The sequence below is a fragment of the Pogona vitticeps genome, chromosome 1, assembly GCF_051106095.1.
Source record: "Pogona vitticeps strain Pit_001003342236 chromosome 1, PviZW2.1, whole genome shotgun sequence".
Classification (NCBI taxonomy): Eukaryota; Metazoa; Chordata; class Lepidosauria; order Squamata; family Agamidae; genus Pogona; species Pogona vitticeps.
In genome coordinates this window covers 214,562,776-214,578,783 of record NC_135783.1, presented here as the reverse complement: position 1 = coordinate 214,578,783, position 16,008 = coordinate 214,562,776, and the positions used below count along the sequence as shown (strand labels likewise).

General features: G+C 43.4%; 2 protein-coding genes across 3 annotated transcripts in view; one reads left to right on the top strand and one right to left on the bottom strand.

Moving 5' to 3' along the window:
- PRPF40A (pre-mRNA processing factor 40A) overlaps positions 1 to 4,407 on the bottom strand; it is a 42,903-nt gene extending 38,496 nt beyond the window's left edge. Inside the window, exon 1 of one of the 2 annotated variants that reach the window (XM_078376561.1) lies at positions 4,297 to 4,407. In XM_078376561.1, coding sequence (XP_078232687.1) covers positions 4,297 to 4,323 — 27 coding nt within the window. In that variant the 5' untranslated portion in view covers positions 4,324 to 4,407. Of the gene's footprint in view, positions 1 to 3,195; positions 3,346 to 4,296 lie in introns of those variants that run through there. The other variant, XM_072983148.2, reaches the window with a different exon arrangement.
- Positions 4,408 to 4,461: 54 nt separating this feature from the next.
- On the top strand, positions 4,462 to 14,783 carry ARL6IP6 (ARF like GTPase 6 interacting protein 6). The gene is made up of 4 exons (XM_020797090.3): positions 4,462 to 4,853; positions 8,450 to 8,503; positions 10,185 to 10,317; positions 12,716 to 14,783. The coding sequence occupies exons 1-4, from the start codon at positions 4,550 to 4,552 to the stop codon at positions 12,807 to 12,809; spliced, it is 585 nt and encodes a 194-aa protein (XP_020652749.3). The 5' UTR covers positions 4,462 to 4,549; the 3' UTR covers positions 12,810 to 14,783.
- Positions 14,784 to 16,008: the final 1,225 nt, after the last annotated feature.

Here is a 16,008-nt window from a genome sequence, read left to right as displayed (position 1 = left end):
TGCCAACTGGATTCTAGCTAGAGATGGGGGTATTTGTATACAAATGTCTCCACACAGGTGGTGTTAATGAGGGTCCAGCCCCATGGGGCCGGACGGTCCACTCACCGATCTGCCGTGGATGCAGACGGCACAATTTTCCCAAGGGCTTCTCAGTGTGCGATCCACTCGCCACTCTGGGCAGGAGGCGGGAGGACAAGCCTTGCTGCAAGGTCAAGGAGCGGCGAGCGGATCACGTGCTGTGGAGCCATTTGTAGAATCGCGCTGTCTGCATCAGATTGGTGAGTGGACCGTCCAGCCCCATGGGGCTGGACCCTCTTTATCACCAACTGTGTGGGGATATTCATATTTGCATACAAAGGCCCCCATCTCTAATTCTAGTTACTGAGGCTACTCTGATTACATAGCAGGCCTTCAGACAATTAATTGCATGTATATACCAGAAAGATTTAGACACAAATGCCTCCCTATAATACAGAAGTCCCCAACCTCCAGTCTGCAGCCCAGTGCCAGTCCATTGTCTGAACTGGACTGGGCTGCGGAGGGAGACCTCCCCATCATCACCGCACGTACTTCCCCCCACACAGCCCTTTGCGCCTGCAAGTGCCCACACCCACACAAGCGCTGCACTGCCCTTTGTGCAGGCGCACAAGCACACCCTCACGAGCACTGTGCCACCCTTTGTGAATGCGCACAATAGCACCCACACGAGCGCTGTGCTGCCCTTTGTACATGGACATGAGTGTGCCCACACGAGCACAGCACCACCCTTTGCACATGAGCACGTGCGTGAGAGCACACATGCTCCTTCACATGAGCACAAGAGGGGTGTCCCGCCTTCCCCAACCGGTTCACGGGGCTAAAAAGTTTGGGGACCACTGCCGTAATAGATCCTGAGCATTCCTGGGAATGTCAACAGTTTTGTCATTTGTTACGTTTTAACCAGTACTTCTCTTTTAATGAGGCAAAGTAACAAAACTATGATATCTGGTTACTTATGGTAATGATACATTTTTAAAAGTATAGAAAGGTGGTACAGTACTTGTTATCTTCCAGCCACAATATTTAGAGTTAGAAACACTAAGAAGTAACCACAAACTTTCTTTGGATTACCTATTTTAATATCCAGAGTGTGATTGCATGATACAAGAAGCCTGGAATATGGATGAGTCTGTCTTACTGTGTCATTTAAACACCTGTAATGTCTTCTTAGTGTTGCATTGCAGAGGGGAGACTGGCAGTTACATTGGTCAAAGTAAATTAACTGAACACACATGGAATGTTAAGTCAGAATTCTGGAAAATATTGGTTTATCTGAATCAGTGTGGATTTGATTTAAGTTAAATTGATTTAAATTACTTCTCAAAAATACTAGAGTTAATCACATCATTTTAATAGAAAAACATGCATTCTTGTTTGCTATAGACTTTGTAAATATTCTTCAGGATAGGCATCTTCAAGTAGTCTCCACTTCCAGGCCTGAAAGTGTAGCCATTTAGAAAGGGGTCTCTTAACTTTCTCTACACAAAGCTGCTGAGTGATAATAGCTAAGGTTCCTCTATAAAAATAATATTATCACTCTAGGAAACTACTGGAGATTCTGACAGAGTTTAGAAGAGTTTTCAAAATTATATCATCCCGAGAAGTCCCAGGAATAATATTAGATACAATAGAAAATAGGGCTGAACAGGTTTGTCATTTCTCATCCCCATAAAATGCTGTCACCTCTAAAGACCCAATCCCTGTTTCAAAGTGATCAATAGAAGAAAAAGATTAACATAGATAACCCATACAAAGCGCTATTGAGTTTCATCAAATAGATATGCCAAACCAAGAATTGTTGGATGCTATTTATAAAAATATTATATGAAAAACAGTTTTATAACACAGAGACATAACTGACAATCCTTATTCCATAAGGAGAACTCTGACCTAGAAAAGCCAAACTTGTATTACTTATGTGTACTAGTGCAACTCCACTGGTGTGAACCTCAATATGGAACTGCTATTAATTAAAGATGTCAGTAGGGTTTCCAGTGGGTTGTAGTGGATAGAGTGATGGACTCAGACTCAGGAGACCTGGGTTTGATTCAGGGTAGGAAAAAAATCAATGATTTTTAAAAAATCAAATTGATTTAATTCAGAATTTAAATAAAAATGCTATTTTTAATTTAAATTGTAAAAAAAATCCATTTTCGATTCTGCAAACATGGGTTTGTTTCAGAAGAACAAGCTAAGAACTCTGGCTGAAATGTCATACTAAACAACATTGGTCTGCTTAGCAGCTGCTATAAAGAGATAAAGAAAATAGGAACAAATATCGTGTCTGCCTCCAAACAATACTAGTTTACAATAAAGAACAATCCTTTGTACTCTGGCTTATTGTTTTAACTGAACAAAGCCATTATATTCTGCCACAAAGCTGCTTTCAACTACAACAAATAAAAATGAACAACTGCTGGGCTTCCTGCTAAACTTGAAAATTCAACTAAAATATTACTCAACAAAAAAGAAACCAATTTAACAGAATACATTTTAAAAAATAAAATAACTACTTTCTTATGTAACAGCTTTTGTTATTGATTAAGCCAATTTAAATCACAAAGCAACAATAGTGTTATTCTTGAGATTTCCCACTTGTTTGTGTAGAAAACATTTCAAAATGCATAGTCCCTCAAACGAAACTGCGTGTCAATACATGCCAAAAAATTACTTTTTTTGGTTACACATGCTTTGTGGCACTCAAACACAAGGTCAAGTGTTAACTTATATTAAGGTTAATTCATTACCTTTCAAGAGCATACCAGCTGCTAAAAAAAGCCTGAAAGGAACCTGAGCATGTTCCCTGGACAAGTATTGCAAAACAAAATCAGAATATGGGAAGACAACATAACTGAAAGTATGAAAGTAAGTGTTTATAATCAGAGACCAGATATGCTGTAGCACAAGGGATTCCTAGCATCTAAGACATTCATGTTGAATGGCTAACATGAAGGTATTAAAGAGCAGATAAAAATGATTCCAGGGCATTGAGTGTTTGGAGTAAATAAATCCCCCTCCCTTTGGCCACACTTCTCAGGCACGGATAAGGATGAAGCCTAGAGAATCGCTCGGTTTGCCTATGAAACGCGAGAATCCATCGCAAAGAGCCCCTGCGGGTGAGACCCCCTCGGCGAGGGTTTCCTCCCCCCAACTCACCATAAGGGAGTCTCGGCCCATACCGCCGCCACCGCCTCCTCCTCCTCCTCCGGCGGGTGCTCCGGGTCCGACGGGTCGCATCGAAGGACTGAGGAGGTTCCCGCCGCCGCCACCGCCGCCGCCTCCACCACCACCGCCGCCGGGGCCGGCGCCACCGCCCCCCCGGCCCAGCATTCTCCCCCTCATCGGCTGACGAGAAGCCGGTCCGAAGGGCAGGAGGGGTTCGGGCTCCCCTCGAGGCGGGAGGAGGGGAGCCAAGAGGCTGACGGGCTTCCCGGGCGGCCAATCCGGGCGGCCTCCCATGCGGGCGCTCTTGGGCGACTGGTCCGGGCCGGCGGCCACCACAGGGCGCACGCCTTCGCCCGGGTTGAGCTGCATGAGGGGAGGCGGCTTGGGCAAAGAGAAGGGGAGCGGCTGCGGGGAGGCCGCGGCGGCTGCCGAGTCCCCGCCAGACATCGCCTCTCCCCCCGCTTTAGCCGGGCCCGGCTCCCACGAGCCTGCCCTCTCGTCTCGGGCCCGACCTGAACGAGACCGTTATCTTGGGGGGGGGGGGTAGGGAGCCGGGGGGGCAGGGACGGAAGTAAGGCCGCAGGGGCTGCGCTACCGGCCGAGGAGCGAGGCGGCTTCGTCAAGAGGCACAACCGTGAGGCGGCAGGCGGCGGGGGGAAGGAAGGAACCACTCCGCGAGCGAGCGAGAACGCGCGCGCGGCCGAGCGAAAAGAGAACGGAGGGAGGGGGGGCGGACGGGCGGGGAGAAGAAACAGAACCTCACACGACTCGGGAGGGGGGGGAAGCTCCTCCTCTCAGCGGGAAGCAAAAGGCGCGCGCGGGGAATCAGGCCGACTCTAACAGAAAGGCCTAACTAAGGAGGAATGGAAAGTACAGAAGGAAATGGAAGGGGGGGGAGGAAGGAAGGAAGGAGGGTGGCGCGCAAAGGACACTGGGAAAGCGGCTCCCGCAGGCGGAAAGCGCGGGGCGGGGCTACGGAAGCCCCAAAGGCACTACAGTACGTCTAAAAAAAAAAGGGAAGGGCGACAGAGAAACGCGGCGGGAGGGGTGGAAGGCGCGGGTGGAGGGAAAAGGGGTCCCGAGCTTTCGTACCATTTCTTTACGGGAACGCAGCAGCATCGGAGACCCTAGTTTTGGGACAGGCGCTTCAGAGAGGAAGAGGCGGGGCTTTTGCGTTCTCCAGCCGCCGCTTCCGGCTCGGGTGCCCTAGTTTCTTCCAGCTGCTGAGGTAGACTTCCGGTTGAACTGCAGGCTCGGGTGGGCTTGCTTTCAAAACGTTTTTGCTTCCGGTTTTTTTTTTAAATTTCCGTGCGCGGGAAAGCAAAGGCGTCGGGCCTTGGTCACCATGGCTGTGTACTACAGGCGCTCCGAGGTCCCTGCCAGCCGCAGGGGCCCAGTGGGGCCTAGGCTGTCCGAGAGAGGAGGAGGAGGAGGGACTCGCGGCCCCGAGGCTGACATCGGGGAGGGAGGCGGCGAAAGTGGAAGCGGTGAGGGACCTCCCGCCCCTCGAGCTGCCTTCACGCCGTTGCCGCACGGAGCCGACGCGGCGGGGCGCCGGTGGCCGAGCCGGGCTTGCTCCGTCCTGTGCTGCCTCGTGGCCGTGGCCGTGCTGGCCTTGCTGCTGGCGGTCGCCTGCCTGGTGCTCCGAGGTGAGTCGGGGCTTCAAAGGCAGGGGAGGAGGCTCCGCTCTCCTTTTATGTGACCAGAGGACCTTCGCGTTTAGTAGCGCAAGAACGAAGCTCCTCGGGACACGACGTGTGATTCTCTAGGCCCAGCGGGCTTCAGAGAAAAGCTTCGCCAGAGACCCAGCAGTGCGCGTTGCATACAAGGCGTTGTATTTTCCCTCTTCCTGAGGAGGATGAATGGCGTTTTCTGCGTTAGATAAATTGAGCTACTTGTTTTGTTTGCTGGCAGCTGCTCTCTGGGGCACTAGTTTCCCCCTCGCTCCCGAGGCTCCCCTCTTGTTAGGAGGTGCCCCGTTTCGACGGTGGATAAGTGAATTTATTATATACTGGGATTTTTAGGAGATTGGGTGCCTAGAGCTGGCTGGATAAGGCATTGAGATATGCGGATTATATCCTGAGTTGGTTGTTATCTGGGATAAATGTAGCCATCATATTATTTATACCTAGTATTGTTTAAAAAAACGGCAACGGACAAAGAGATGTTTTGAAAGCAAAACAGATGTGTTTAAAGTTGGTCCCTGAAGCCACTACAGAAATACTGTACTTGGGTTAATGCATATAGTATTTATATTAAAATTTTGTCCCAAGAGCAGGTAACTGCCCATTCCTATGCTATTTATAGTACTTACAGTACTTGGCAAGCCACAAATAGTGATGGTTGTTTCCTGTCTTGTGATTCTATATTTTATGTGAAATAGTTGTGATACAAAGAAAAACTGTAGCAGCTACTCTCTTACTTATCGTGGATTTAAGGTGTACAAAGAATTCTTGGGACAGGAAGAGCTGGTTTCACTTTTGATGCTTAAAAACCCTCCCCTTCCCATTAAATACACAGACTAATTTCTGCCAAGTCTCAAGATCCTTCATATGTGTTTACAATGAAGTATCGTCATATGCTTAAAAGAAGTACTACAATATTTCCTGTCCCAGGTGAAGGCTAGATATGGCAACATGTGTCCATTTGAACTGAGAGTAGAGATATTGTACACATGCCTAGTCAGCTGCTTGTCTATTTTGACATCGCTCAAAGTTGCCCCTAAAACTATTTTATTTCCTGATCTGCATGTGTATAATGAAGAAATATTACTGGCTTTGCCAAAAATTGTTAAAAACAAGTCAGGTAAACCTACATATACTGAGACCTATTTGTATCTTCTCTGTCATGTGAAGCAATTTTTTTGTCATCTTTAAACATTATGTAGACATGGATAACAAGTCTTTGTAGATTACCTACTAGAAGCAAGAAGGTGTTGTTTTGTTCACCATAATCCACAAAACTTAAAGCAGATCAGTCTAGTTTGAGCTGATTAAACCCTGTTAAAGTTAATTGTTTGGTACTTTGTGACATAGTGTGGCCTTCTGATGCTAATTAAAAGCCATGGTGATACTTTTGAATGCAAACTGCCTGTCACTTTTCATGTAATTCAATTCTTTATTTTACAGTCGTATAAATAAGAAATTATTAAAGCCACCACAAGTTGTGTGATACGATCTCAGCTGATTTTTTTTAAGTAGCTAAATTGTCCAAAATGATGAGCAAGCAGGATGCAGATCAGGACGCTCTACAGGAGGTCATGGTATGGTTTTATGACATCTGGTGGATAAATACTGTATGCATTTAAGGCCAAAGGAGCACTATATACAGCCTTTATTGATTTCAGGTCCGCATTTGATATGTTCCCACAAGACAGGCTTTGGCAGAAGTTGGAGACAACCAACATTGATAGGCGGCTGCTGCTCCTGATTCGTTGCCTCTATGCAAAAACCAGATTGAAGGAGATAATTATGATAAATCAAAAGTCTTAGTGTTTATCAGAAAACAGACCACACATAAATGGCAAATAAATGACCATCCAATTTAGCAAGTCAAATCTTATAAATATCTGGGCGTGATCTTTCAGTCCTTAGGATCCTGGAAGGCTCAATTATCAAATGCTCAGAGAAGAATTAAGTCACTCATACATTTTTTTTCTTTGCAAAAGGAGGTCAGCATATACCATCAGCCATACAGGTCTTCAATGCCAAGGTGTTTACACAGATGTTATATGGTTCATAGTGGTGTAGATACAGAAATTTTACTGCAATGGAGTCCACTCAAATGAAATTTCTGAGAACTATTCTTGGACTCCCGAGTTGTGTGCCAAATATACTTTTACGATTAGAAACAGACCAGATGCTGATAGAGTCTCGGGCATGGATACAAGTTACACTTTTGGTTAAAAATGTTCTTCACCCCTGTGGGATTGGCTCCCTTAGTGCTAACTGATACGTTTCATTCCAGATGGGAAAGATCTATGCATGTGAAATTAATAATTTGGGCCTCTCGAGAAGTTCTATTTTGTTAATGGGCTATACAAAAGCAAAACTGGAACTACACCAGCACATCACAGACAATGAGTTGCAACACCATGTCAGCATAGCTACGGCCCATCCTGGCTTTAGAGATTATGGTCAGGCCTTTTTACCTGCAAGCTATTTGAATATTCTGACCCTTCCAAAATATAGAAAAGCTTTTACATTAGCAAAATTTAATGTACTGCTGAAAGGCAGATACAAGAACATTCCTTATGAAGAGTGCTTATGTCCTTGTGAGGCTGGTGTGGTGGAGACGGTTGGCCATGTTCCGTTGCTCTTTCTACACTGATTTCCATGACACTTTTATTCATCCAGTTTTGCAAAGCATCCCTGGAAGAGATGATGAGTACTATACATGTTACCTGCTGGCAGACCAGTGTCCATCAGTAATGATTAAAGTGGCCAGCTTCTGTGCAGCAGCACTAGTCTGCAGGCGAGAAGTGATGCCTTAATCCTCTAGATATATACATATACGCATGCATATATCAATATGTATGCATTTGAGGTGGGGTTATGCTCCTAACAATTATTTATGGAATTTGTCTCCCTAAGAGTCTGCCGCACATAATGTATATTATAGTTGTATTGATTCTGTTTATTCTTATGCTGTTGTTCTGTCTTGTTCACATCTGATCTGTTGATCATACAGTGGTGTCTCGCATTATGATGTTAATTCATTCCAGCGAAATCGCTGTAGAACGAAAACATTGTAAAGCTAAATTAAAAAGCCCATAGAAACGCATTAAAACCCGATTAATGCGTTCCTATGGGCTTGAAACTCACCGTCCAGCGAAGATCCTCATAGTGCGGCCATTTTCGCTGCCCGTACAGCGAGGAATCTGTCCCAGAAAACAGAGGGTGGCCAATTTTTTTTTACCCAGTGGCCATTTTGAAACCGCCAATCAGCTGTGCGAAAACCGTCGTTTTGCGATGATCAGTTAGCGAAGCAGGGAACCGATCATCGCAAAGCGAAAAAATAGGAAACATCGTTTTGTGATCGCAAAAACTTCTTCGTTATGCGATTTCGTCGTTAAACGAAGCGCTCGTCTTGCAAGGCACCACTGTACAATTTTTTTTGAAAAAGGCCAGTGTGCAGAACATTTAACTGTGCTGGTACCTTAAAGAAAATTGCTGTCATGATTGCTGTTTGTCCCTGTAGTTGTATTGAGTTCTGAAATTTTGTTCTTGGCTATTTCTACCTACAGATTTGCGTTATGAAAAAGAGAAGACTAATGACAGTGTAGAAACAAGCATTTTAGGTAAAAGTACTCTAATCTTGTTTCTAAACTGATTGTTTAGATTTGGTTTATTAGATCTTGTAGTCTGAGATGGAACATTCTTCAAATCATTATTAATATAAAGTGGGCTATATTGCAAATGATTTTCAATATAAAGGGCTGTTTACTTATCCAGTATTTTTGCCAAATTCAGAGGGTATTTGTAATGTTTCATGAATGCTAATCTAGGTTGCAGTCTTGATGTACAAATTACTTCACCAGGATACAGGCTTTAAATGTGTGATTACAGCATATTTTACATAGTAATATATGTTGAAGTGCTGTTGCTGATCTTTGTTCATGTACTCTGTTTAAGATGATTTGTTTCTGTATATAAAATAACCTAAAATTATCTTGTAATGCTAATTGTAACCAACACAACAATCTGTGTGCTTGTACCTTGTTTCCCCGAAAATAAGACCTAACCTGAAAATAAGCCCTAGTTAAGTGAAACCCCGCCCTCCATCATTGTGCAGCAACCAGAAGATGGCATGACTATAAAATAAAACATCCCCTGAAAATAAGCCCTAATGCGTTTTTTGGATCAAAAATTAATATAAGACCTTGTCTTATTTTCGGGGAAACATGGTATATGGGATCAACTCCAACTTAGCTCAGTGGGCTTACATCTGAGTAAATATACATAGGATAGAACTGTGTTCAGCTGGTTGTAGACTTGTTGTATGTTTAATTTACTGTATTTGCTGGGATGGCATGTTTTTGGCGCCAAAAACATGCCACCAAGTGGGGGGTCATACACCGGGTGCGTGACGCGGGGCCGTGCCGGCAGGGAGGAGGAAGGCAGGCAGGCAGTCCGGACAGAGGGAAGGAAGCAGAGCCAGCCATGCCTGAGCGGCCAGAGCCCGCCGCTGGGCTGCCCGCCGCCCTGCGCTGCTGAGCCAGCTGCCTGCTCGCCTGCCGGATAGCTGCTTCCCCTTTTCCTCCTCCTCCGCTGCCGCCTGCCTGGCCGCTTCTCCTGCTTCACACCCTCCTCGCAGCTGAGCCAGCTGCCTGCTCGCCCGCACGCCACCAGATAGCCACTTCCCCTCTTCCTCCTCTTCCGCTGCCGCCCGGCCGGCCGCTTCCCCTGCTTCTCGCCCTCCTCGCAGCTGAGTCAGCTGCCTGCTCGCCTGCCAGATAGCCGCTTCCTCCTCCGCCACCGCCGCTGCGGCCCGCCCGGCTGCTTCCCCTCCTTCTTGTCCTCCTTGGAGCTGAGCCAGCTGCCCGCTCACCTGCACGCCACCGGAGAGCTGCTTCCCCTCTTCCTCCTCCGCTGCCGCCCGCCCAGCCGCTTCCTCTCCTTCTCGCAGCTGGGCCAGCTGCCTGCTCGCCTGCCGGATAGCCGCTTCCTCCTCCGCCACCGCTGCTGCAGCCTGCCCGGCCGGTTCTCCTCCTTCTTGCCCTCCTTGGAGCTGAGCCAGCTGCCCACTCGCCTGCACGCCACTGGAGAGCTGCTTCCCCTCTTCCTCCTCCTCGCACTCTATATTTTGAGTGGAGATATTGGGGGGGTCATCTTATACCCCCAGTCGTCTTGTACGCCGGCAAATATGGTATTCTGGGCTAAGCAAGACCTTCTGGCAATGAAACGGGCTTATCCTGTGTTCTCTATTTAAACCTTTATTTTGACGTTTCATTGTTTACAACTGTGTTTTCCTTCCATAAGGATTTTGGAGTCTTCTTGTTCTAGCCTTAATAAGCGGGCTATCATGTTGCAGCTTTTCATGGACAGTGACATATTTTGATTCCTTTGAACCGGGAATGTTTCCTCCTACTCCACTGTCACCTACACGATTCAAGTAAGTATTAGTTTATTCAAATTGCAGTTACACTAAATATTGAGCCTAGCAAGCCACAGGAGGAAACTGATACTACATAACATAAGTCTGCTGAATAAATATTTAAGAAACAATTATTTGTTTCCTCTTGGAACTTAAGAAGGTAAATTTATGCTTGCTAGTGTTGATTTCCTGCCTACTATGGTGAGATCTAAAGTGACTCAAATTGAGTGTTGGGAAAGTGAGAACAGACAGACAAAACATTTCTTTACCCAGCATGTTAGTCTGTGGAACTCCTTGCCACAGGATGTGGTGATGGCGTCTGGCTTGGATGACTTTAAAAGGAGATTGGGCAGATTTCTGGAGGAAAAGCCCATTGCAGGTTACAAGCTATGGTGGGGGTGTATAATCTCCAGGGTTAAAAGGTGGATACAGTGGTGCCCCGCATAGCGACGTTAATCCGTTCTGGATTAATCGTCGCTATGTGAAAACATCGCTAAACTTAATGGAAAAACCCATAGGAACGCATTAAACTTTGTTTAGTGCGTTCCTGCGGGGCCCAAACTCACCGTTCAGCGAAGATCCTCCATAGCGCTGCCATTTTCACGCCCTTGGTAAGCGAGGAAACTGCGCAAAAATGGTTGCGGTGGCCATTTTGGAACCGCCGATCAGCTGTTTTAGAAACATCGCAATGCTAAGATCAAGTGAAACGCTTACCGATCATCGCAATGCGATGTTTTGCCCATTAAAACATTGCAATGCGATCGCATTAGCAATCTAAAAAAAATAGATGGATTCGTCATTAAACTGTGCGCTCGTTGTGCGAGGCACCACTGTACTTCAAAATTCCAGATTCACCAAATCCCTATTGATTCAGTGGCCCTACTCTATTGCAATTTTCTACTCTAAGCAACAGGATTTTGGTGACAGGATTTAGCCTTATGGTTTAGTCAGGGATTTTTTGTGTGTGTACATAAATTTCTATGTATGATGTCCCCTGTTCAATCCTTGGAATCTTCATGTAGGGCTGGGAAGCATTCCCAGTGTTAAGCTCATTCAGCTACATGGGCCAGTGGGCTAACTCACTATAAGAGAATTTCCTATTTTGCAATATTTTATTTTCCTGTGATTTGCTTGTTCTGTTAAGATCCTTTTCTTATGTGTCATTCATAAATTGTATATATTTAACTTCTAAAATAGTTCTACAAGCTGGCCAGCAGAGTGTGTGCTAGTATAAGTTTTTTTTTAAATCTGCAGTAAATATTGCTGTGCCTTTACTTTAGGGCATGAAGCAATTTGGATGCAATATGAAAAAGGGTTAAACAGTGGGGTGTTCAGTAGGGTAATTCATATTTCTTTATTATCAGTTTACTAAACAATTTCATTTTAAATATTCAGATTTTTAAAGAAACTGAGGCACAAAAATTTATTATAAAATAACATTGAAAGCATAACAGTTGAGGATTCATGATTCAAGCTTAGAAACAAACAGAATCAGTTAATGGTTGGGGAAAACCAGGATAAGCAAGTACCCTCTAGATCTACCCACTGCATTTTCTTGCCCTTAATTGTCACTGTTGCTTTTATGATTGTTTTTAGTTGGCAAAACACATTTGCACCTTTAAAGGAAAAAAGAGATATTGTGAACATGTCACTAATATGGGTAACTACAGAGAAAGGCAAACTACTGTGTGCCTTTTTGAAAAGAGGCTTTGGCCTTTCAAATTAGTTGGATGAGCCTCTTGTTCCCAAGAGAGCTTTGTGTTCTCTTCAGTCCCTGAATCAGTGACAGAAAATATGTGGCTCCTTTGGATTGTACTTTGTTCTTAGCCTCTCTGAGCTTGGGCTATGCCAGCTGGTATTTAGGGGGTTTGAAGTCCTCTGTATCCAGTGGACCTAAGTTCTGCAACCGTGTTCTGAATGTCTTACCTGTACTGATAAATGCCAGACCATCATTCTCACATTTTCTGTATATTACGCATCTAATTAATATAACTGTTGTTTGCAGCTATACTTTTAGCATTGGTATGGCAATATAATTCACTTGTCTTAAATTTCATGGTTGTATCTTCTTCATCTATGATAAATAGTATGCAGAGTAGATAAAGCACGGGTGTAAAATATTTGTGTAGGAATAAATGTGTTTGCAAAAATCAGACTCTCCAAGTTTGTTTGTAGTGTGAGAAAAAAATTAACACATGGGACAGTTTTGCTTCTTGGTATGTAATAGTAACAAATTAGAAGTAATCAACATGCAGTTAGAATTAGCCGTTCATTCTGTAGCATTTGCCATTTCTGACTACTAAAGGGTTTTTGTTTTGAAAACATTGTCTTAAAATACAATATGGAATGTTATTAATTACTTTATTGCTGTTCATGTAATCTCCTAATTGGTTTTCTTGGGATTCCCCCCCCCCAGGCGAATGACGGGACACTCGTTCCACATGGGCTATAGTATGGCCATACTGAATGGAATAGTTGCAGCTCTTACTATAATATGGTGCCTCTTCTAGTTAGTGGACTGGAGTCTGTTGTAATGTGTCAATTATGTAGACGGCAATTGGACTGTGAGCTGTTTCCGTGTACCACATTTCCACAAGAATATCATTACTATGTACATTCTCCACATTGATGCCAAATGTTCTGAGAAGCAGCTGTAAATGTTGATGACATATTGGCAAGGAAAGCCAGATGCCTCTCTGCAGAGACGTGTTGCCACAGCGAAGTTGTTTTAAATTGATTCTACTGTATTCTGTTAGGGCTGTTAGAATGTTTATGATGTGCACTGCATTACTCCTAGTGAACTGTACACTGCCTTTTAATTCTACTGCCAAACAAACTTTCAGATCTTATTTTTAACTGCAGGTTCAGTGAGTTATATGTTGCCCCAATGAGAAAAGAATGAGTTGGAAACTTACATTTTATGAGATAATTTGGGGGTGAGAAAGATTTTAACTTGTGAAATATTAGTTAGTGGATATGTTTACTTTTTAGATACTGTAGGGGATCAGAGACTGTATATTCAGATAAACATATTTCAGGTATTTTGTATTATACAGTGGATGGAAATTAGACTTCCTTTGCAAATGTAGGAAAAAGCACTCTTGCTACAACCTCTCCCAAATAAGTGTCTTCCAGATACTTTGTAGTAAAATTCTCATCAGCCCGTCCACCATGGCCAGTGGGCAAGAACTGCAAAACATATGGAAGACTGGAACAATGCTGATTGGTGGGTGCAAGCTTTTGAGTTTTAAAATTCTTCAGGCAAAATGAAAAGGCTCAGTGTGATTCAAACTTTGGATTTAGTACTATCTGAACGTTGTATCCTCAGAGTGGAGTGGAGAGTAGTTTGGTGTATAAGTGGACTTCTGCCAGACAGAAGTAGATGTGGCGCGATGATATTTTCCTCTCTCCAAGCAGCCGTTTGTGCCTTACATAAGTTTTCCAGAGTGTTCCCCAACATACTGGAAGATACCAAGAAGCAGAGGTATAAATCAGCAATGACGTTCCTCTTTCTCCAGAGAGAAGCTGAAACAAATATCTCATGAGCAGAATTCTGTAAAAGTAGAACTCGTGATGTTCTCACCAGGAGATGCAAGATTTGACCTAAAAGCTTATTTTTAATTACAGAGTTATAAGAGTTATCTTGTGTTATGGCTGCATCAAATATATGTAGCTTCTTATAGTTAAACATGTGTACAAATAAAATTTGACATCCAGTAGCTGTTCATTTTTGAAAGCATTTCCTTTTGGTATGGCAGTTCTTTTTCATGTGCACATCTTCCATCCTAATTGTAATTTGATGTGTACTTAATCTTAGTGTGATTGTTATTATATTCTGAGTGACACTGAATGTAATGTATTTGAGTGTAATGTTAAACTGGTTTGCATTGCACGTACAAACCAAGGCCTAATGAGGTTCTCCTTCTTTGTCTGGCATTATATAAGAAGATTAGAAGTGATGACTTCTGTTTTGAACTGAACATACTTGTTTATTGTGTTCCAAGTTGGACCAACTTGGTTGTATTAGTCTAGATGGGCGGGATATAAATAAAATTAAAAAATGGTTTAGGGAAAGGAGCTGATTTCAAATAGGTTTGTAATTTTGGCTTATTTTTCTAAACCATGGTTAAACTTAATCACAGTTCTAGATTTTGAAATGATGTGTAATGATGCTGATAAGTAAGGAAGTCATGTTTCTTTAAAAAGGGGAGTGAATGCTTCTGATCTCTTCCTTGCAGCCATACCAAAAGAAAGGTAGGGAGTGAGCAAAGATGTATCTGTATATTTTGATCTGTACATTTTGCTGATTGCGTATATTACATGAACAGAACTATATTTAGAAGCCATTAACTATGTGATATGTATATTTTGTGTAGTATCAACATGATTGTTAGGACAACCAATTTAGGCAATGTAATTATTTTAAAAATGTGTGTATCATGCATGTGAACGCAACAGCTAAATAATAAATGGAGATATGAATAGTTGTTTGTTCTATGAATATATATTTGTATTTTTACTTCATTTTGTCCCTACAGTACTTTTGCGAATTCATAAATGAAATAAAGTGCATGTAGCTTTTTTAATAGTAATGAAGTACTTTGGCTATAAAAAGTGTTACTTGATCATTTCTTTTGCATGCTTGCTTTCAAGTTGCTTCACAAATAATTGTAAGTTTCTAGCCGTGACTTAATTTGCTAAGCAGCACAGAGTTTTTTTCCATTTGGATTACGTCATAGAGCAGGAGCAGCTGAAGGCCAGGGGCCATGCACCCCATCCCTGGACCTTGGAGGTCCCTCCTGTCATCACCTGATTATTTTTCCCATCTTGAACTATATTATTAATGTTGACTTCAGTCTAGATGGGTGAGGTATAAATTTAATAAATGTCTATTCTCACAACCGCCCTGCCAATCATTCTCATACAAAATTGTGTTTTTTTCAATCAAAACCCCTCTTTTATGAGTGGAAAGACCAAAGTTGTTGAGGACCCCTCAAAATGGAAATTGGCCTCCAGATAAATAGAGTTTTATATATAATAACAGCTGGTTGGATAGCTCTGTGGAGCCAGAGGTTGGGAGTCTGATTCCCCACTGTGCTTCCAGGGAGAAGAGCCAGCCTGTGTGGCCTTAGGCCCGCTGCACAGGATGCCCCCAGAAGAAGGGAGTGGAAAACTATATATATATATTTGAGACCTGTAGGTGCTGGAGAGACTCTCTGAAGTGGATGTGGTGAGTCTGCATGTTGGCTTTCCATCAGAGGTGGTTTAATTTATGACAGCGAAACTTATGAAAGTCCCATAGTTGAACACACTTGTCCGTGACCCTAGGACTACTCCCATATCCCCTATCTCCAAAATCCTTTTTTTAAAACACTGAAACATTCCCCCTTCTGTGAACTCTGATTTTGTGTTGTCCACAAATTTGATAACCATTCTCTGCGCTCCTCTCATCCAAGTCATTAATAAAAATACTGAAAAGCACCAGATCTGAATGATCTTGCGGTACCCAACTTGTTAGCTTCTAGTTTGAGAAGGAATCATTGATAAGTACTTTCTGAGTATGATTCTGTAACCAATTGTATCACTGATTGTTGTTCTATCCAGCCCACACCCAGTTAGCTTGCTAATGAGAATATATCATGGGTCATTTTTTAACAGTTTAGGTGAGGTCCACATATAATGTATCCTGGTTTGTTTACTGCCGCAACG

Coding starts and splice junctions, on each gene's coding strand:
- ARL6IP6 (XM_020797090.3), top strand. CDS start 4,550: ATGGCTGTGTACTACAGGCGCTCCGAGGTCCCTGCCAGCCGCAGGGGC. Junction 4,854..8,449: donor CGCCTGCCTGGTGCTCCGAG/GTGAGTCGGGGC, acceptor TTCTACCTACAG/ATTTGCGTTATGAAAAAGAG. Junction 8,504..10,184: donor TGTAGAAACAAGCATTTTAG/GTAAAAGTACTC, acceptor TCCTTCCATAAG/GATTTTGGAGTCTTCTTGTT.